The sequence below is a fragment of the Eulemur rufifrons genome, chromosome 9 (genome assembly GCF_041146395.1).
Source record: "Eulemur rufifrons isolate Redbay chromosome 9, OSU_ERuf_1, whole genome shotgun sequence".
In the NCBI taxonomy this organism is placed as follows: domain Eukaryota; kingdom Metazoa; phylum Chordata; class Mammalia; order Primates; family Lemuridae; genus Eulemur; species Eulemur rufifrons.
In genome coordinates, this window is record NC_090991.1 from 52,219,751 (window position 1) to 52,241,486 (window position 21,736).

At 58.5% G+C, this 21,736-nt stretch overlaps 1 protein-coding gene across 2 annotated transcripts in view; it reads left to right on the forward strand.

Moving 5' to 3' along the window:
- Positions 1–21,736, forward strand: part of MGAT5B (alpha-1,6-mannosylglycoprotein 6-beta-N-acetylglucosaminyltransferase B) — a 64,878-nt gene that overhangs the window by 42,726 nt on the left and 416 nt on the right. Inside the window, exons 9-16 of one of the 2 annotated variants that reach the window (XM_069481744.1) lie at positions 2,877–3,008; positions 4,325–4,458; positions 8,855–8,991; positions 13,303–13,458; positions 14,504–14,650; positions 14,823–14,939; positions 19,774–19,848; positions 21,171–21,427. In XM_069481744.1, the coding sequence (XP_069337845.1) occupies positions 2,877–3,008; positions 4,325–4,458; positions 8,855–8,991; positions 13,303–13,458; positions 14,504–14,650; positions 14,823–14,939; positions 19,774–19,848; positions 21,171–21,427 (1,155 nt within the window). The remainder of the gene's footprint in view (positions 1–2,876; positions 3,009–4,324; positions 4,459–8,854; positions 8,992–13,302; positions 13,459–14,503; positions 14,651–14,822; positions 14,940–19,773; positions 19,849–21,170; positions 21,428–21,736) is intronic. The other variant, XM_069481745.1, reaches the window with a different exon arrangement.

Here is a 21,736-nt window from a genome sequence, read left to right on the forward strand (position 1 = left end):
GGACGAGAATGGGTCTGACCTGGTAGGGTAGTTGCCAAGATAAAAGGCAGCTTGCTCTGACCCGTCTGCCCTCTTGGTGGCCCTGGCATCTGCAGCTAGGGTCAGGGGTGTGGTCAGTGATGGGGCAACAGAAGGAAGCCCCTGGGACCGAGGGATGACACGTTGCCTGGAAACCGACCAGGAACACGCAGGAAAGGCAATCACGTCACCGGTGCAGGTAGCAGCTCCGAGACCCACCTACAGTTAGATTTTCAGAATTGTCTTAATTTCACCAGATCCCGATTCCATGTGGGAGGAGCAGCCTCCCCCTCCCTTGTCTCTGCAAGGAGGGATAGAGGAATCCGCTTTTTGTCCTTTTGTTTGTGGCTCTCACTGGGGTCGGGGGACGTGAGGAAGAGGGGAGGGGGGCTGTCTGGAGCCCCAGGGCAACAGTGAGCTTCTTCCTGGGGCATCAGCTTCACTGGGGGGGCGGGGGCTGGTGGTGCCAGAGCCCGGGCTTCTGAGAGAACCACACACGTGTCTGTGGAGTAGAATGCAGAATGTGCTCGACTCTTAAAAATACCACCAAATATTTCATGAAGTAGCTCCAGGCTGGGGGAGCCGCCTTCTGCCACGGCTGCAGACTGGGGTCCGTACTCGCTGCCCGTTGCTTTCTGAGTGTTCTTGCAGAAGAGCCGGAGGCGCCACTCGGAAGCCCTGGCCGGGAGCTCCCTGCACCGTGTCTGCTTGGCATGTGGGAAGGGTGGAGGGTGGGGGGAGCCCGTGACCATTTTTAAGTTTATAAACAAGAGATGAGGAGGAAACAGTTATTAGATTCTCGCATTCCCCTCTCCACACTCAGCAACACAGGCTTTGGCATGGTGGGGGCAGCTCAGTGAGGCTGGGGACACTGGCCGCCGGGGGGCTGGAACGGAGAAAGGCCCCCTGCTCTCGCCGCCCTTCTCTGCAGGGCACAGGTGGCCCCTGACAGCTCAGTCCCTGTCCTGAGGCTCCTCGCCCTCTTGGCATCGCAGCCCTGTCGCAGGTGACCATAAGTGTGGTGGGAAAGACGCCACTTTGGACGGTGCGCTGAGGGGACAGTGTGCACAGGTCCCTCCCCTGAGCTTCTGAGTGGGCCAAGCGAGCTTGAGCCCTCAAGGTGGGACCTTTTCCCCTGGTTTGAGGGGTTTCAAGGAGCCTGAGACGTAACCCAGAGAACAGATCAATCGTGGCCCTCTGCCATTAGTGAGCTGGTACCTTCGTCAAAGTTGTCACCACCGTGGGCTGAGTTTGCTCATCATGTGGGTCCCTGGAGGGGCTCGCTGGGAGGTCTCTTGGACCCCTTCTGGCACTGGCATCTGAACCACAAAGCCCGGGGAGGTGGGGGGCCCGATGGCCCGGTGCCACCCCCTCTGGGTCAGAAGCACAGGTGGGCACAGCAGCCCCATAGGTGACACGTTCTGCCCACCAAGGGCTGTTGAGAGAGGAAGATGAAGCTGGGTTTGCTGCTATCTCTGCTGGGCGCCCTGCTCCTCGCCCCTCTGTGCCCGCCGCTCAGCGGGTCACACCCCTCAGGATGTGTCCTGCCCGCCGCCAGCCTCTGGAAGGGAGACTTGCTGGTCACGTCGCCATGGCAGCACCCGGTGCACACACTCTTCATGCGGCTCTCGCGCTGCTGCTGCTGGGGCTACCTCCCGTGTGTCTCCGTGTCCCCAGTGCAGGGCACAGGGCCTGGCACCCAGCAAGTGCTCAAGAAACATTTGTTAAACAGAATGAACGTGAGGATGGGGGTGGGTGGGGGGTGTGTTTGGGGAGTAGGCACCGACCCCGATCTGCGTCAGTTCTGGGCCCCCGCTTCCTGCTCTGGCGCAGTGGTGGGGACAGGAAGGTGGGAGGGGCCCGCTCTGGGGCAGGGGCCCCCTCCCCACCTGCCAGGGGCTCAGTACAGACTTACTGAACACGTGACCCGGTGGCTCCACCCTCTGCAGGGAGTGACAGAGGCTGTGCTGTCGGGCTAAGCAGGGTGCTGGCAGGAGGTCCTGGTTCCTATGGATGCAGGGGACACGGGGCGAAGGCAGCTGTGGTTGCCGGGACCGGGGGCTTTGAGCCCTTCTCCAGAGGCCACTGAGCAGATGTGATTCTAGAGGAAGCCACGAGGCTATGGCCGTGCCCATCGGGCCCCAGTGAGACGAGATGACCCAAAGGCTCCGGCAAGAAGCATAGGGGCAGCACCCCCACTCCGGCCGAGCTGCGTCGTCCAGGTCACCAGAGGCCACCCTGTCCCAGATGAAAACCTGCGTGCAAATGACCCACAGGCAGTGACAGGGCACCCCCACCCCACCCCCGTCCCAGGGACTCCCAAGCCTGTGCAGTGGCCAGAGCAGGTCACCAGAGTCTACAGGAGCTCGCTGCCCAGGCAGCCCTGGGTGTCAGGAAGCCCCGTCAGCAGAGTGGGATTATACTCTTCTGGGCCAGGAGGTTTGGGACCCTTCAGCTCCAAACAAACAAACAGGACCACCACCAGCATTTATGGCATTTGTGAAAGTTAGACAAAGCCTCCCTCTCTGGTCAGACAGGGCTCTGCAGCAAGCACACTTGTGGCAGTCACAAAAGGTGCCCCTTCTCCCTGACAGGCAGCCCAGGCCAGGTGCAGGGCTTGGGAAGCTAGCCCAGGCCGGCTCTAGTCCCACTTGGCCCTTGCTGGACTCTCTTGTGCAGTGAAAAACCTACACGACTGTACAGGACCATCCTGCTCAGGTCCTTTCCGAGAGTCTGTGCTGAGCTCACTGCACTTTCACAGATGCCCCATCCCCCCGACCCGTTCATCCTGGGAACTGGGGTGGCTGGCTGGGGTGGTGGTTTCTCTGGGCTCAGACCCTGAAGGGCTCTTCTCTCAGTAACTTAGGGGTGCCGCCAGGCCGGGGGAGCTGCCCGCTCACCATGCCCCTGCCCTTCGACCTCATCTACACGGACTACCATGGCCTGCAGCAGATGAAGCAGCACATGGGGCTCTCCTTCAAGAAGTACCGGTGAGAGCGCGGCAGGAGGGTGGTGACGTGGCCCCTGCCCCCCAGCCACACGCCCAGCCCCCAAGTCCTGGCTGCCAGCTGGGCCCAGGGCGGGAGGGCGCACTGTCCTGTGTTTTCTTGCCTTCTGCCCTTCCTCTCCCCCGCCACTTCCATCTCGGCCAACTCTGATGATAATTAATAAACCGCCAAGAGTCGCTCCATTGCCCTTGTGCTGCACTGAGGCTGAGGCGGGTCAGAGGTAGCCTAGGTGCAGGGGGCAGAGGAATTGCAGGAGCAGGGTGTGACCTCTGCCGTGGGGACCTGGGGGCCTGGCTCCGCACTGCCCAGCTCCCCTCCCCCGCCTTGGTCTGGAGGAAGGCCACGGCCATCGCTCCCTGTCTCTCTGCAGCCGGCGGGCGCAGGGTTTAATTTAGCACCAAGCACCCTGCTATTTATTACGAGAGCTCTGGTCCCATTGACTATCCCGTGTGATTTTATTAGGGAAAAAAGTGACAGGCAGTGTTATTGCTTTTATTATTAATGCGCGTTCTCTATGCACTGGGCGCTCTCTCCTCCCTCCCCCAGCACCTTGTGGCGGGTGGGGCGGGGGGAACAGTGCTGACTTCAGCACTCTGCAGAGAATTCTAGGTCACCAGGAGGGACGCCAGGGTGAGGGAGCTCTTGTGGAGGTGCCCGAGTCTTAGCACTTTCCTGCAGGTGCCCCTTCCTGGGGGTGGGCTGGGCGGAGGGGCGGGTTCTGGGGCTGCGGCCCGTTGAGAGCGGCCTCAGAGCTGCCCCGGCCCGTGGTTGGCTGATCCTAGAGGGACAAGGCCCCTCTGGGCTTTGACCGCGAAGCCCCTGCCCAGCGGGGAAGTCTGCCCCTGCCTTGCAGAGGAGGCCTGGCCTCCCCAGGGACAGCCCCGCGGGCAGTGGCCTTCCTGCACCCGTCCCAACAGGCCAGGCACATCAGGGGTGTCAGCTCCTGAGCAGAGGAGCTGTGGACTCCCCACCCAGGAGTATAGGTGACCCCGGGGACAGTGGGGAGGGACTCCCCACTCCAAGCAGCGCCCCCCTCCCTAGGCTCCTCCAGGTGATGGTAATGGCCCACAGTCCCTGAGCACTGGCCATGGACCACGGGCCAAGAGCCCCCTGTAGCCCTGAGGCACCCAGGCTGTTGTCATTCCCACTGGGCAGGTGGGGAAGCCGAGGCAGAGAGGTGAAGGCCTTTGCCTGTGGTCAGGCAGCAGCGTCTGCCCCGGCCACTGCACGGGTACAGCCCCCACCCAGGGACACACAGGGAGGTTGCTGACCCTGGTTCCTTGTCCCTGGGGGGACAGGTGCCGAATCCGGGTCATTGACACCTTTGGGACAGAACCTGCATACAACCATGAGGAGTACGCCACGCTGCACGGCTACCGGACCAACTGGGGCTACTGGAACCTCAACCCCAAGCAGTTCATGACCATGTTCCGTGAGTGCCCGGCAGGGCGGGGGTGGGGTCGGGTGGGGGGAAGGGCGCCTCGGGGTGCTCAGAGGAGGCAGGGTCACAGTGAGCTTCTGCACAGGCGAGCGGACTGTGACCCACTCAGCGTCGCCTTCTCCCTTTCAGCAAGTGTGTGAACTACAGAGGAAGCCTGTGTGGGCTTTGGGGAGCAGGAAGCACAGAGGGGTGTCCTGGGCGGGGTGACCTACCCAACACCAGAGGATGCGGCCTTTGCCTTCTAGGAACGCAGCTGAGCGCACAGCTCTGGAACGAAGGGATCCACGGGCCTTCCCGAGGGGCTGGAGCACGTCCGTGGGTGGCAGGGGGCAGGCGGGCAGGCCTTTCCCCGTGGAGGGAACAGGTGTAGGAAAGACGGGCTGGACAGAGCCGGGAGACTCTGGAAACGCTGGAGCCGTGTCAGGCTCCACCACTGGGGACAGCGGGCAGCGAGGCGCAGGCGCGGCGGAGCCCTCGATGGGGATCCGCGAGCGGAGGGCTTGAGGCAGGGGATGCGACCAGAGCTGAGCTGTAGCTTTTTAAAATGAGACTCTAAAACCTATACACACACCGACCAACCCTCTTGAATGCAGCACACCGAAAATCATTTAACCTTTCCTGGACAACTCGGGGGGAGTGGTGGGTCTCGATCCCACGGCCCTGCGGGATGGCAGAGTTGTACGGAGCCGTGTCCCCTTCTTTTCCTCCTTGTGGGGCAGCTCTGGGCTGTCACTCTTAATTACTGTCAGTACATCTGCCTCCCACAGCACCTCGCACGCGCTTTTTGAGGGCTCTGGGCCAGAAAGCCGGATAAGCACCCTTGTTAGGGCTGTGTCTAAATTAAGAGCAAAATGGGTTCTGAGCAAAGTCCCGAGGGACTCAGGATAAGTGAAGTGTGTGATCTTTATTTAGCCCGTCAAACTCGCAGCAGCTCTTCCGGGTGCTCCGAGCTTCCTTTTTTCCTTATTCTCTAGAGTCTGGGCTGTACTAGGAGCAAATGTGATTTTTGAATAAATAATTAATGGCTTGATTAAATTCCAGAAGGTTAGGAAGGTGGGAAAGTGCCTGGAGCCCACGTGGTCCAACGAGAAAACGGAGGCCCAGAGAGGTAGAGCGGCCCACCTGAGGTCACACAGCTCTGTCGGGCCCAGGCTCCTTCCGCAAGGCCCCTTTCAAGGTGACGTGAGATTTCTCATTGTCCTCCCGGGTGAAGAGCAATTAGAGTAGAGTGACACAGGGAGCAGATTTCTGGAGGGGAAGGAAGTGGGGGTGCCCATGCGTCAGGCTGCGGAAGAGGAAAATCTGGGAGCTGGGAGCCTTGTGTAATTAGCCCGCTTGCAGGGAAGCAGTCAGATCTGAGGCTGGCGGAAGGGACATGGAGGACTAGGGAGCAGAAGAGTGGGGTCTTTCAGCGAAGGTGCCTGAGTTCACATTTGAGACCTACAGTCAGTTCTTGACGTTCTTGAACGTCATGGAGAAGAATCCTTATTGAGGTGCATTATCCTGGCAGAGCGCGGATGGCCGGGGGTGCCAGTGCAGGAGGGTAGCTGAAGAGGCTTCTGCCATAGCCTACACTGAGAAAATGGGGACTTGTCCTGGGGTGGAGCCCACTGGATGTGGAATTCCAGACCTGGCAAACTCCTACTCATCCTCCAAAACCCCCAAGTCAAATGTCTCCTCTTTTTACCATCACTTTCATTGATTTCCTCATCTCCTATTCTAGGCAGAAGGTCTGGCCTCTTTGCTTTTACTTTTATAATTTATACCTAACTCTGTAAAAGCCATATATTGAAGAGTTATTTGCTTATACATTCCTTTCCCCTGATAGATTATGAACTACTCAAAAAGGGGCCACTAACTGATTTATCTTACTCCCTCTGGAGCCAACCTAGGGCCTCAGAAAATATTAATCGATTGGAGAAATCGCAGACAGGGCGGACAGAAAGGACGAGGGTGCCTGGCGGTTCTGTAATGCACAGAGCCGGGAGGGAGTGTTTCCCCAGTGAGCTAACTGGGGGCTGGCTCTTGGCCTTACCCTGGCTCTGCCCCCAGGAGCTCTTTGCTTAATGGCCTCTGTTATTTTAATTGGTTGTGTTACTTCCCTGTCCCCCTCCCACTGACTTAGCTAATTGTGTTCTAAATCTGTCCCTTCTGGTGGGGGAGAGGGGAGTAGAATGAAGGGCAGGCAGTTGAGTGAAGGACTCTTTAGCTGCAGAGACTGGGACAGGCAGGCAGGGGGAGAGGCCGGGTGACAGCCCCAGCAGGAGCCAGAGTCGGGGAGAGGGGACGGGTGCTGTCGACAAATAGGGCCAGGGAGGGTCTGCTCTGGCCTCCTGGGGCCTCTCCCCGACTTGGGCAGAGCCTCCTGAGACAGGAGCGCTGTCCTGACCCCGACCACTGCAGGAAGAACTCCAGGCCTCCGCGGCCCCTCGTTAGGTCCCCAAAGCTCCAGGGGAGAGATCGCTTTGTTCCGCACCCTGTAAAGGCCCGTGCATACGGTGGTCAGGTCTTCAGACACAAGAATCCGTGAGCTTTCGGGGCCACTTGCACAGGAAACCATCATCTGTCCTAAGATGCACCAGATACGGATTGTAACGTTTTGTGGGCCATGTGGGGTGCGTAGAAATACCACGTTAAATCTGTCCATTTGGCTTGGTGGGGTGGCTCACACCTGTAATCCTAGCACTCTGGGAGGTCGCTTGAGCTCAGGAGTTCGAGACCAGCCTGAGCAAAAGCGAAACCCCATCTCTACTAAAAATAGAAAAATTAGCCAGGCATGGTGGTGTGCACCTGTAGTCCCAGCTACTGGGGAGGCTGAGGCAGGAGGATGGCTTAAGCCAGGACTTTGAGGTTGCTGTGAGCTATGATGACACCACTGCACTCTACCTGGGGCAACGAGAGAGACTCTGTCTCAAAAAAAACAAACAAACAAATAAAAAAAAAACCAAAACAACTATACATTTGATTAAAACACACATCTCAATTTGGGAAATGTTAAAAATGTAGAAAATGTGCATCTGAAATGAAGAAACAGGGTATTTGGAATCAGACTATTCCGGGAAATCAAGGATAATGCGGCTGCCACCAATCTCCTCTCTCACCATAGCCTCTTCCACCAGGAAGGCAGATTAAATATAATTGGATTCAATAAACGTTTTATTCAAGATCCCAGCGCACGGAAGGGGGGGATCGTGTGCCCTGCAGAAGGACGGCTCCTACGCTACCCGCCACCCTCCCTGGCAGACAGAGCTAATCGGTCACGGTGCTCCCAGCACAGCCACCAAATCGGAGCACGGGATAAAACGCATTCCCCGCCCTGGCGTGTGGGGCTCTGGGGGCGAGAAGTCCCAGTGCGGTCTGTGCTCTAACAGAGACCCGACCACTGCAGATGAGGCCACAGAGGGAGGCACGTGGGCCCAGGGAGGGCTTCTCGGAGGAGGTGATGTGCGAGTGGAGCCGGGAAGGCTGAACAGGATTTTCTCACCAAGAAAAGGCAGGAGGGCAGCCCAGGCGGAGGGAACAGCAGGGGCGAAAGCTCAGAGGTGCGGAAGGGAAGACGTGTCGTCCACACATTCTTTCGACTGGCCCAGGCTCTGTGTCAGGTGCAGGGGACACAGAAGTGAACAGAACAGAGCTGCTGCCCTCAGGGGGCTTGTGTCCTGGCAATTATAAATGAACAAATAAGTATATAATTTAACGTCTGCTCAGTGAGTGCTGTGACGAAAAATAAAGCAGGCAAGGGGACAGCAATGCCCGGGTCAGGAGAGACCTGCATGGAAGCGCCAGGGGTCTGGGTGGGCAGTGGGCAGAGCCTGGAGGTGGTGGTAGGGACTCAGCTTGTGGGTTTTGTGCAGGGGAGGGACCTGACAGGACCTAGATTTGGAAGGAGCGCTCGGGGGAAAGGACTAGCCCAAGAAAGCCACAGGGACGGGAGGCAGCCGTCTCCAGGCGAGAGGGGACGGTGGCCCAGGCCAGGGTGCAGGGTGGGGAAGATGGAAAGATCCCTTCCCCCCGATGACGGGCTCTGCGACAGGTGCACGTGGAGGGGGAGAAGAGCAGAGTGGCAGGTGCAGCGGAAGCTTGGGGCCCAGGGGCCGTGAGGGGGCAGAGTCCTGGCTGGGCCACCGGGACCCTGGGCCTCAGCCTCAGCCTCAGCCTCCGTATCTGAAAACAAGCTGGGGGGGACGAGATGCCTTCTTGGGTTTCCTTCTGCTCCGAGCTTTGTGACGGTCTCTGGGAAAGGACACTCTCTCCCCACCAGACCCCTATCTCCCCCTCCCTTCCCTACCCCGACATGGGGACCCCTCGGATGGGCCAGTTCAGGGCGACCCAGGGTGTGTCCCTAGCTGTCCGGTAACCCCCTTCCTTTCCACACATCGGGCTGCAGCTCACACCCCGGACAACTCCTTCATGGGCTTCGTGTCCGAGGAGCTCAACGAAACGGAGAAGCAGCTCATCAAAGGCAGCAAGGCCAGCAACATGGCCGTGGTGTACGGCAAGGAGGCGAGTATCTGGAAGGTGAGCGCGGCTGCCCACGCCCTGGCCCTGGTCGTTCCGGGGTGCGGCTCCCTCGGCAGCCCCCAGCCGTGGGTGGTGGGAAATGTCTCCCACTAATAGTTCCAGAAAAAGGTCCCTAACTGCCATTTATAGACATGCAGCCTGGGGGCTGACAGCTTGCCCCTCCAGCCCCAGATCTGCAGTAAACTGGAGTGATGACTTAAGGGAGGACTCTGACTAAACCCCCCACCCTCGCAGGGAGGATCAGTAAACAATGCCAGCCCAGCAAGAGGGGCTTAGCCAGCACTGGGGCTTCTGGAGGGTGAGGGGCAGAGGAAGGCAGGCAGGGCTTAGAGATTAGACATCTTCGGGGCTGGGGGCCCTGAGAGCTGCCTGCGTGGGGTGTTGCCTGCTAACCGCTCACTAACCTGCTCTCTCTCCTCTGTTCCCTGCGCTCTCCTTGGCCACGAGGCAGCTCCAGGTATGGAAAGTGTTTGCCATGGGCTCCCTGGACCTCCCCCGCCCGTCCCCTCCCCAGCAACCTCCCGGGGGGCTCCCCTGGCCATGTTCTCCCGACTTCAGGCACTCTGGGGCTCCTGTGGATGGACCAAGGTGGGGAGGAGGGTGGTGGGGACAGCTGGGTCCAAGGCACAGTCTTCCCTGGGTCCCTCTGTGAGGGGCAGGCAGGGCCCTGTTGGTCGAGGTCCCGCTTGACACGGCCACAGGGCAGCTCCCGGGGCTGAGTGGGACCAGAACAGGACCGGTCATTGGCATGAGGCAGGTGGCACGAGCTCAAGGTCCTAGTAAACATGCTGGTCGTGGGAAGCATGTACTGGGTGGCGTCTGTACCGTGTGCCAAGCCTGGCGCGCGGTCGTCGTAGCTCATGAATCTTCCAGCTGTACTGGCTAGCATTAGGTCCAGCTGTCGTGGGCAAACTCAAAATGATCGTGACTCCAACAAGGTGGACGTATGTTTTTCTTCCTGCTTGCAAATTCCGGAGGTGGCCAGTCCGGGGCCGGTGTGGAGCTCGCAGGCCCGCCGGTCTGGCCACAGTGTTCCAGACGGCCACCGTCATTTAAGTCATGACATCTGCATTCCAGCCAGCAAGGAGAAAGGGGCAGAGCCAGGCGCAGCATCCGGGGCCATTTTCTCTCCCAGGCTGCCGCCGGCTCCGTCTCAGTCACGTGAAGGCGCTGGGAAGTGGCTATTCCAGGCAGCGCAGCTCAGCTGTGCCCAGCTCGGTTCTGGGTCCTGTGACTGAGGAGAGGGAAGAGACAGTCTGCACTGCAGCCACCCAAGAGGCTGCTGCACTGCTACGTGCCAGGCGCCGTGCTAGGTGCATGCACACATTTCCCCACGTAACCTTCACACCGCGAGGTAGGAACCACACGCCATCACACCCACAAACGAGGACGCTAAGGCCGGGTGTGCGGGCAAGCTCAGAGCTGGCATTCCAGCCTCCATCTGTGCAGGTCCAGAGCCAGACGCCCAGGCCCGACTCTGCGTAGCTCCCCAGTGTCACGAACCTTGGAGAGTGGCCGAGAGCAGCCTTGGCGGCAGGAACAAAGGTCCAAGATCTCTGCTGAGATATCGGAGCTCACCTCGGGGTGCGGGGGGTGCTGGGGGTGCCGGGAGGTGGTGCTCACCGATGCCCATCGCCATGGCTGCCGGGGAGGCCCAGGAAGCCCTGTGCCCCGGGCGTGGGGAAGAGGGCAGAGTTGGAGGGTAATGGAACACCGTGTCTGCTTTTATCAGAAAACCCTGTTAAGAAACTGCCCCGAGAGAATGAGAGGGTATGAAGTCTGGGAAGAGAAAGGTTTTATCTCTGGCCTGGGAACTTCTGTGATAGCCCGGAGCAACTCTGTTCAGCAACAGACCTCAAAGAAGCTGCTTCCAGAAAAAGACAAGTTTGCTCTGGTGTGTGTAACCGAAGGCAGTCAGAGGTGGCCGGACAAAGACCAAAACAAGAGCAGCATCCTGGGACAAGGGCCACCCGGAGTTCAGGGGACCAGGTGGCAGAGAGGCGGAGGAGGAAGAAGGGAGGGTCATTCATCGTCTTTATGGGGAGCAGGAGCAGAGCTGGGCGAGGTGTTTAGTCATTTTTGACTGGGCCTGTGCTCAGCAGGCCCCTCTCATTCTAGCTTCCCCAGGAAGTGCAGCCTGAGGCTAGGACTCCGATGTTGTTTCATTAGAGTGTCGTCCCAGGGCGTGGAGTGGGGGACAGAGGGAACACAGCAGGGAGGGAGAGGCAGCTGGTTCAGGTCCAGGGCAAACCCGTCCTTACCACTGGAGGGAACATTCCAGGCCCTCGGAGTGTCTTGCGGGTGAGCCAAGGCGTAGCTTCCCAACCGCAGGTGGTAACCCACAGATAAACCGCTACTCAGGGAGTCTTGACGAGCTTTTCTAGGTTCATGTAGAAAGTTTTGTATGGACGGACATGTGCTTTCGTTTCTCTTGGTGAATGTGCAGTAGAATGGCCGGGTCATGTTGTAGAAACGCGTTTAACTTTTTTAAGAAAAGCGATTATAGCGTTTTACAGTCGGACCAGCAACGTGTGAGAGTTCACGGTCCTTTACCAACTCATCCATCCTGGGTGTGGTCGGTCTTTGCATTCTAGTCTCCGTAGCAGGCGGGGAATGGTAGCTCACTGGAGTTCCAATCCTCGTGTCCTAATCACCGAGGATGCTGAAGATATTTTAGGTACTTTTGTGTGCTTGTCTTCCAGATATCTTTTTTGGTGAAATGTGTTTTCAAAAAATTTTTAAAAGCTGGGTTATTTTCTTACTGTGAGTTGTTAGAGTTCTTTATATAATCTGGATACAAGCCTTTTATCAAATACATGCTTGGCAAATATTTTCTCACAGTCTGTGGCTTGTCTTCTCTTAACAGTGTCTTTCAAAGAGTAAAAGTTCTTAATTTTAATCAAGTCCAGTGTTCTCTTTTACGGATTGGGCTTTTGGTGCTGTGTCTAAGCAACCTTCGTCTAACCCAAAGTCACAAAGATTTTTCTCTTATGTTTTCTTGTGTAAGTTTTATAGTTTTAGGTTTTACATTTCAGTGTATGATCCATTTCGAATTAACTTTTCATAGAATATGAAGTTTAGATTGAAGTTCTTTTCTTTTTTTGCGTATGGATATCCAATCTTTCACGGCCATTTGTTGAAAAGACTGTTCGTCCTCCACTGCAACGTTTGTGCACCTCCGCTGAGAATCAATTGACCACACGTGTGTGTCTATTTCTGGCCTCTGTTCTGTCCCATTGATCTATTTGTCTATCTTGACGCCAATACTGTGCTGTCTTGATTACTGCAGCTTTATAGTAAGTCTTGAAATCAGGCGATATAAATCTGCTAACTTTGTTCTTCTTTTTCCAGTTGTTTTGTCTATTCTACATCCTTTGCATGCACTTTAGAGTTAACTTGTCAGCTTCTACAAAAAAAAAAAAAAAAACCTGAGATTTTGACTGGGATTTCATTGGTTACTTTTTTCTTTTTGATTTCTGGAAAATGAATATGAAAAATTATAGAAATAATTTGAGGTCAAGGATGACACTATTTTGTTCCAGAAAGCATTTACATTTACTCTTGGCTTATAGCTGGGGGCTCTGGCAATCCCGGGTTACCGTGATCAATATAGTGGTTGAGATGATTTAAAGTGAATTCAGGTCCTGCAATAGCTGGTCTAGTTCTGTTCCACCCTCCTTTCCAGGGTTTAATTCCTCTGAGTTCCAACCAAAATATGAGTTTCCATAGGGTTCCCCCTCTTGGGATGGAAGGAGTGGGTGGATGGATGGGATGGATGGGATGGATGGGCGGATGCACAGAGAGATGGACGAGTGAACAGATGGGCGTATGGGGTGGAGGTATGTGTGTATGGATGGATGGATGGACAGGAGGATGTGTGGAGGGATAGAGGGATATGTGGATGGATGAATGAAGGGATGAGGGAGGGGAGGGATGGGTGGATGATCTAGGGTCCAGAGAGCTCCACAACTCCTCAGAGGTACTCAGAGGTCATTAAGGATTCAGGGGAGGCCAAGTGGCTCCACTGGGGTCCATTTAAATGTTGGTCCCATAGGGTTTCTTTGGAAAGAAAACAGTTCCATGGCTGAAAATAATCCTGAAGCCTCTGCTCTAGTCCAACCTCCACAACTCACAGATGAAGAGATGGAGGGTCAGAGAGGAGCAGGGCCTTGCCCCGGGTCCCACAGCTAGTTAATGGCCAACTTGAGACCCACCCCACATCATCTGACCTCCAGGCCAAGGGCACGCGCGTCCTTTGCTGACTCTGCCTTCCATGACTGGGGTGCGGCTCCCATCTCCCTCCCCTTCTTGCAGGGGAAGGAGAAGTTCCTGGGCATCCTGAGCAAGTACATGGAGGTCCACGGCACCGTGTACTACGAGAGCCAACGGCCCCCCGAGGTCCCAGCCTTCGTGAAGAACCACGGCCTCCTGCCGCAGCCCGAGTTCCAGCAGCTGCTGCGCAAGGCCAAAGTGAGCCCCTTCCCCGCTCCATGCTCTCCCCCTCCTGCCCACGGATGCCAGGCTGCTTCCACCGCTTGTGGCTCTTTCCACGCGTGGGCATACCCCAGAATGCTCTGCTGCCCTGAGTCCCATGTTGGTCCTCCCGGGGGCGGCCAGCACCCAGGGGCAGAGACGGGGGTGCCCACCAGGCAGAGGAGGCCCTGCAGTGAGAGGGACCTGGCAGGGCTGGCAGAGCCATGGCTCGGTGATGGGGCAGGGACGTGGGCTGCCCACCTGGCCCCTTTCAGTAGCAATCCAGTCCGATGGGGCCAGGCCTAGCTTTCAGAGCCACTGAGGCTGAGGGAAGGGTCCTGGCTGGAGTTCTGTTGGGCAGTCCTGACTGACTGCTTCTGGGCATCCCTGAGCTGTATCTCTGAGCAGCCACTGGCACAGTGGGCATAACCCACTGCTGGATCCTGCAGTATCAGCTAAGGCTGGAGGGTCTCCAGCCAGCTTCCAAGCCTGCTCCTGGTTTCCTCATAGCTGCTTTCCTCAGGTCTCTTGAATGTGTGTGTGTGTGTGTGTTTGTGTTGGGGGTGGGGAATGCCTTTGCACAGTGAACAACATGCACAACCTCACATAGCAGCCCTAGATTGAGAATAATTTATTAACCACCTTCTAGGAGCCAGCCCTGTGAGTGCTCCCAGCACAAGTTATGTGCTGCATAAATGTTTTTAGGATAAGTGAGGGAGGTTCTTTGGGGTCTGTTGCAGGTGTGGGGCTGCACCCTTTTAGGCTTGAAACCATTGCTCTTCCCTTTCCCACCCCAGAACTGTAGCCTGCCAGAGCAGGAAGGGGCCAGGGCCAATATCCTGTCAGTCCGGTATTTCACAAATGTGGAAACCGAGGCCCAGAAAGGGGAGGCGCTTGCCCAGGGCACAAAAGGGGCTGGGCTGTCTTTACTGGCCCAGCTGCCTCCTGTGAATGTCCCAGCCCCTAACCTTGTCCCTGGTGTCCTGGGGCTCCTGGGCAGTGGCAGCCCCACCTCCCCTGACCACTGTGCCTCCTTCTTCAGCTCTTCATAGGGTTCGGCTTCCCCTACGAGGGCCCTGCGCCCCTGGAGGCCATCGCCAACGGCTGCGTCTTCCTACAGTCCCGCTTCAGCCCGCCCCACAGTTCCCTCAACCACGAGTTCTTCCGGGGCAAGCCCACCTCCAGAGAGGTGAGTGGGAGAATGCTGCCGGGTCAGGAGGGTCCAGGCCAGAGCCCCTGCAGTTCCCGGAGGAGGGAGGCTGAGGACGGGGCAGAGGGAGAGATGGGACGTGGGTGGGGCAGCTGCCTTGGGCCGGCCCAGCCGCGGGCACAGGCAGCAGCTGTCTCTGTACCCCGGCCAGGTGTTCTCCCAGCATCCCTATGCGGAGAACTTCATTGGCAAGCCCCACGTGTGGACTGTTGACTACAACAACTCAGAGGAGTTTGAAGCAGCCATCAAGGCCATCATGAGAACTCAGGTGAGACATTTGGGTCCAGTCCATTCAGTGGGTCTTCGTTATAATTAGAAAATGGTGCCCCTCTGGGTGAATTCAGACTTGCAGGCCTGAGTTGACAAAGGCATCCACCCCTTCCCTGGCAAGACACAGCTCTGAGCCAGAGCATGTGGATTGAAGAGTCAAACAGGAGCCCCCACTCATAAGCTCAGGTGTGTACATGTGGGGAATGCCTTTGTGCAGTGAGCAACCTGTACAACCTTACATGGTAGCCCTGGATCGGGAATCATTTATTGAACACTTTTGAGGGCCAGGCGCTAAGTAGATATTTTCAGGGTGAGTATGTGGAGGTTCTTTGAACTGTGTTTCAGATGGGGGCCTGCAGCCTTTCACAGCACATGTCACACTAGAGTGTGTACCCAGATCGCGTCGGATCTTGTTAAAATGCACGTTCTGATTTAGCCAGTCTGGGTGGGGCTAAGCTCTTGCATTTCTAGAGGTCAGGGTGGTGCCCGTGGTGCTGGCCCTGGGGCCACACTTTGAGTCGCAAGGTAGAACATTTCAAGTCTTCCGCGACGGTGAGTGTTGGTGTGTGTAGGTGCACACGTGTGGGCTGTGTGAGAGGGAGGAGGGGCTTGTGCCTGAAAAGCTCATGTCCCTGGTGGGCACCTCTGTGGCTCTGATAGCACCTTGTGTGAAACCGGTTCCTGCATTCTGGGCAGGGGTAAGACCCGGCGAATCGCACTCCGCTCACCATGATCCTCCGGGACCCACTTCTTGCTGTAGATGAGACACCACTGAGCAAAAACACACCTCCCCTTCCCTGCCCAACACCACGGTCCAGAGTGTGCCTGAGAGGGCGTGCTGCTTGGGGTGAACTTGTGGGTCTGTGGCAGACCCTTGGTTGCAGCAGTGAGTGACATGAGAGCCAGGCCCAGGCAGACACAGGACGCAAGCTGCTGCCCCAGGGGAGCTCTCGGGCCGAGGCTGGCAGGAGTAGATCCCCCCACGGGGTCTTAAGGGCTTGGCTCCGGGCCCAGGGTCCTGCCTGGCTGGCCCGAGCCTGAGGCAGGGCTGCGTGTTAAAGCTACCTGCCTGTGTTCCATGTATCAGGATCCCGCGCCTTAGCCTGCCCCTCTGGCAAATGGCCCCGGAAGGCCCCTCCCTCCGTTCCTTGACTGATAGAAGCCTCGTCCTGCCCTCCTCTTTCTGGGTGAGTTTTTCTCCAGTGAAAGTGCCAAGAAGAATATCACTGGGTCGCAGCTCTCATCTTTAGTTGTAACGGACGCAGCCGGGTGTCTGCACAGTGGCCACAACCCCAGATGCAGCTCTGGCAATGAGGGCACCTCCACTGTCCCCTCAAGCGTGAGCTTGAGCAAACCTCCTTCCTGTAAGTTCCTCAAGGTCATGGACTGAGAGTGGTTTCCTCCAGGAGGCGACCCGAAGACCAGGGTTTCAGCACAAGTAGTTTATTTGGGAAGTGACCCCAGGAAGGAGCTGGGCATGTCATCAAGTAGGCGGAGCTCGCGGGGGCCAGGGCCCCTGGGAATGGGGCAGGTCCCGCCCCGGAGCTGCCCTGCCCACCCGGCGTGGCTGAGGCCTGTGCCAGGGGACGCCAGCTCCTAGCACTGCTGGCCTGCCCATTGCACGAACCGAGTGGGCCAGAGACAGCCCTGAGGTGGAGAGTCACAGGGGATGACACCTGCTGCAGTGAGGGGCTGTTTGACTTTGACCTTGTAACGCTGGGCCCCAGCGAAGCACTGGCCAAGATGTGGGCTTGGACGGAGAGGGGCAGGGGGCCTCGGCCCAGTGTGGTCCCGTCCTGGGCCGGGGGCTTCTGGCAGGGCCTTGGGAAGCAAAGGTAACTAGGAACTTGGCCCCTTGGCCCAGGTCACAGGCCAGGCATTTGTTACCGGTTTATAGGCTAAAATGGAGCTAGAAGTGTAACACCAGTGCCGGGAAAGAGGCCTCCGGGAGGGGCCTGGGCGCAAAGGGAAGACAAGCCAGTGGGGTTAACTCTGGTCAGTTTCACTGCTGGAAACTGACTAGCCCCAGCCAGGCTGCCTCTCAGGTAGGTGCTGCGTGGGGAAGGCCCCAGCAAGCCACAGGGATAGGGACAGGGGCCCTGGGACACCCGGCCCCCCCCCACTGCTCTCCTTCTGGCTCCTCCCCACTTTTCAACCCCCCTCTGCTTTCATTTCTCCCCTTCCCCTTGCAAAGCCGCCGACCCTCCAGGGCTCCTCATGCTCAGGGGCTGGTGCAGGGCTGGGGACCCAAAGGTTTGTCCCCATCCCCAGGGGCCCTGGCACAGTGTGAAGCCAAATGAGCGAGACCCCACCCTGGGGATAACGTGTCCCTTGACACGGGGGTGGGGTGCAGGGGAGGCCGGGCAGGTGAAGGTGCTCAGTCATGGCTACTCCCGGTTGGAAACACAAGAAATTAATAACCGTGGTGGCCCTGTGGAAGGCGCTGAGTGTCTGGGGTGGGAGGAAGCTTCCTTTTCATTGTTTTCCTTTTTTTTTTTTTTTACATGAACATCTGTTTGATTTTGTTAATCAGTTAATTAAAAAATAACAATAACAAAAGGATCTTGGAACCAAGGTGTTGCAAATCCCACAAGCTGAGCCTGAGCCTCTCTGCCTTCAGGCCCCTCCCTTCTGTGGGCCCACCCCTCTCCGTTCACCTTTTAGCTCAAACATCCGTGTGCCAAAGAATCCACCGGGGAGGTGCTTAAGTGCAGATTCCTGGGCCCATCCTCCATCTTCTGATTTAATACAACTGGGTTTTTCCTGGAAATCTGCATTTTAAACAAATACTCTGGGTAATTCTAAGAATTGTAATTTAAAAGACAAATTTAGGGACAGCTAGCAGAGGCTGAGAGCGAATGAGGGCCACCGTCAGGGACAGTGGCTTGTTCTGCAAGTCACGTGGCCTTTTACAGGAGAGGGAGAAAGGTGGGAAGAGAGAGGCTTAAGACCCCCAGCCCAGCCGCCCCCAACCTGACAACCGCTGGGGAGCACCAGGGGCAGGTGCCCTTTCCGCCATCTCTGGGCCCCCTCGGGTTTGCCCGTGACACCTCTCTGTCCACAGCAAGGCCGTTCAAGGTGACGCCGACGCCTGCCCCCCCATGCCTTCCCCACTGTCATCCCCACAGGCTGGCAGCACCCGCACCTGTCATTCTGTCAAGACCGATTACGGTGCACACCTGTAATTAGACCTAATGGGGTGACGCCCGGACAGGCAGGCTGGCTCCCCACAGGGGACGCATGGCAGGCTAAGCAGCTGGCTGGGACTCGTCCCCTGCATGGGGCCTTGAATTGCCTTGTGACAAGGCTTCAAATGCACGGGGGAATCGTTCGGAGACTTGCTGTCATGGAGTAGGGCAGCGATATTTAGGGGGAAAATCTCTTCTCTGGGGGCATTTATAGCCTTGGTCTCATGCCTTGTCCCGAGACCCCCAAAGGTGTGTGGGGGCTCAGAGGCCCCCGGACTCTGTCCTGTATCTCTAGGGACACGGCTGGGGCAGCAGTTGGCTGCCAGGGCCCTCTCCAGCCATGGGCTCAGGAGGAGAGCAGGTTGGGGCCGGCCTGTGCGGAGCAGAGGGCTCTGAAGGCTGGGCCAGAGGCTGCGATGGGGGTGGTGGCTGCACGCAGGACCCCGGGATTCTCTGGGACTCCAGGACTGCTCCAGAATGGAGCCGGGTGAAGTCAGCCCTGGGACAAGGTCAGATCCCCAGAATCAGTTCAGCTGGCCAGGGACAGGACTCCTGAGGGGTGGGATCCACAGGCAGCAGGACCCAGTGTGGCTCAATTGGACGTCCTGACACTCCCCATACTGATGAGGAAGAGAGCGGTGGTTGCAGGCTTGAGCAAGACTGTCCGAGTTCACCACCTGGGCCGGACATGCATTTCTCGAGCGGCTGGCAGAAAAACGGCATCACTAGGTGGGCTGGGCCAGGGACGGTGCCACCAGGTGTGTTGGGGTGGGCAGGTCGAAAGCTAAAACAGACCTTTCTCTGTGGCTGGGGTGGGTCATTCCTGTGTCGTGACCTCGGCCCCTGCCCATGCGGGTCAGTGGTTTCCTCCACGGTGGCTCTTGCTGGGCCTGAGGGTTCATGGAACAGGAAGGGGAGGAGGTGAGGGGTCACCTGTCTCTGTGTTCCCCTTGCTTCTCGGACCCCAGGGTAGGTGGCTGCCGCACTGCTGTCTGGTCAGAGGGTACATGTGTATCTCACCGGCTCGGGCAGGCACTTTACAGATGTCGTCTCATCCCATCCGACTGGGAGATGCCCCTGTGTTCCTTTGCGTGAACATTCCGCGTCTTGGGCAGGACACAGGCAGAGCTGGGGAAATTCCACGACTATTTTCTGAGCGCCTACTGTATGCCAGGCGCTGTGCCAGGCACTGGGAATTCAGTAGTGAACAAGCCGTCGTCCCCACCTTCCAGGGGTCCATACGCTCATGAGAGAGACCAGGAACACATGGGAAATGATAACACAGGTGTTAATCCTACGTGGGGGATGGTGGGAAGTCTGGGGTGCCGGGAGCCACCAAGGAAAGGGGTCCTGTGACAGGAGGGGGGTGGGGCTCCCGGCTCCCTGGGGTAGGAGATGCCTAAGGGCAGGGGCACAGGAAGAGCCGGTGTCAGTGCTGGGGAGGGGCCGGGGCGCTGAGCCCTGGGCTCCGTGCAGTGGGTGGGGAGGAGGGGCAGGGGGAGGTGAGACTGGGCCTCGGGGGTCCTGAGCCAGAGTCCCTGGGGGCCCCTAGAGGGTGTGCCAGGGAACAGGGCCTGTGGGCTACGTGGAAGGCCAGGTGGGTGGGTGGCCGGCTTCCCCAGTGTCTGCCCGTCTCTCCTGCAGGTAGACCCCTACCTCCCCTACGAGTACACCTGTGAGGGGATGCTGGAGCGAATCCACGCCTACATCCAGCACCAGGTAGCGAGCCTTCAGGAGCCGCACCCTAAACCCCGACCTTCCCGCTCCCCCACCCCTGCCCCTCCATGGGCCTTCCGGGATCCTTCCTCACAGCTGCCTCGGGGCTGGAGCGGGGTGGGGGGTCCGGGTGTTAGCGGGAAGCAGCGCTGCCCAGGGTCCAGCTGCAGAGCCCCCAAGCCTGTAGCACAGACACAGAAACACAAAGACTTTTGTTCTTATAGAAAAGCTGTTTGGTGGTTCGGTGGTTTGACTGGGCACACGGGAAGTGCAGAAGCCCCGTTGCCCCTCCCCCCAGATGGGTTGGTGAGACTGGGGTCAGGGGTTAAGATCTCTGTCCTGAGAAACTAGGGGACAGCCCGCTGCTGCCAAAGCTTGGCCACCCCGCCCCCCGAGTGCGTGCCCGGGCAGGCAGGTGTCCCAGAAGTTGCACTCCCTTCGCCTGGGGGAGGGGGGGGCCTCAGCGTGCCTGGAAGCTATGGGAGGGTGGGCAGGGGGGGTCCTGCCAGGCATCCTGACCCAGGAGTCCTGGACCCCATGTGTGCCCAGCGGATCTGAGCTGCCAGGAGGGTCGCAGGGGGCCCAGGCCGAACGCGCCTCTCAGGCTCCAGGTCGGCAGCGGGATGCCCGCAAGGGCGCCCCTGGGCTGAGGGGCCGGGGCAGGCTGTCTTGTAGCTACTGGATATTTCCACAGATGGTACGTGACCTTCCTTGTACCTTGCACCTGGCATGTTAGGGGCTGAGAGAGGCCGGTTCTGCCCTGTTGCTTTACGGACAGGAATGCTGAGGCCCCCAGACGGGAGGGCACGTAGGGCCGTGGCGTGAGGGGCCAGGGCCAGTTCCCAGGACTCTGTGGCCTGTGGGGACTTCCTTCAGGAGGCTCGCAGAAAAGCGTTTCCTGGGCCCCATGATGCTTGAAGCTGACACTGCAGGGAGAGCCACATGGGGGGCCTGGGGCCCTGTCCCACCATGGGCGGGGCTGTGGGCCCCACTAGGCAGCTGGAGCCTGACCTGAGCCCGACCTGAGCGCGAGGCAGCGCAGGGGCACAGCCTGCAGACGGCCCGAATCCAAATCCCACCTCCGCCGTCCGGCCTCCAGGCCCTGGGCAGGTTACTTGCCTGCAGCCCCCACTCCTCCCCTGCAGAGCACCTAGAAACACACGAGTGCACACTGGAATCGATGGATAAGGCGTGTAAGGCTACCTGGTATTCAGTAGGCGCCCAACAGTGGAGGCTCTCACGGCGACTGCAGGGCCCTCCCTGTGGTGTCACCCAAGGGCTTCTGCACCTGTGTCCCCTCCCTAACACTGCTCTCCTCCCGACAGGACTTCTGTGCAGCTCCAGGGCCCGCCCCGCCAGGCGCCCACGCCCCGCAGAGCCCCTTTGTCTTGGCCCCCAATGCCACCCACCTCGAGTGGGCCCAGAACGCCAGCGTGGCCCCTGGGGCCTGGCCCCCGGCACACTCCCTGCGGGCCTGGCTGGCTGCCCCCGGGAGGGCCTGCACGGACGCCTGCCTGGACCACGGGCTCGTCTGCGAGCCGGCCTTCTTCCCCTTCCTCAACGGCCGGGACGCCTTCCTCAAGTGAGTGCCAGCCCCTGCCCGCCGCCCGCCCAGCCCAGCTCATCTCGAGCCCTCACTCCCCGAGCCCTGGCCCACAGCCTGCCAGCGCTGGGGGGATTACTGCTTCCCAATGAGTCAGGAAGGATCCAGAGGGACCCTCCAGATTGGTGTCCAGGGCACGGCTGGCAAAGCCGTGGCTTCTTGGCAAAGCCCGAAACCACCAGGGGACACTCCTACTTCTGCTCTCTCCTCCTGTCCCTCAGCCCCCGCCTGGCTGCTTGGGCAAAGCTCTAGCCTCTGACCACAAAGGTCACCCAGGTGTTCCTGCTG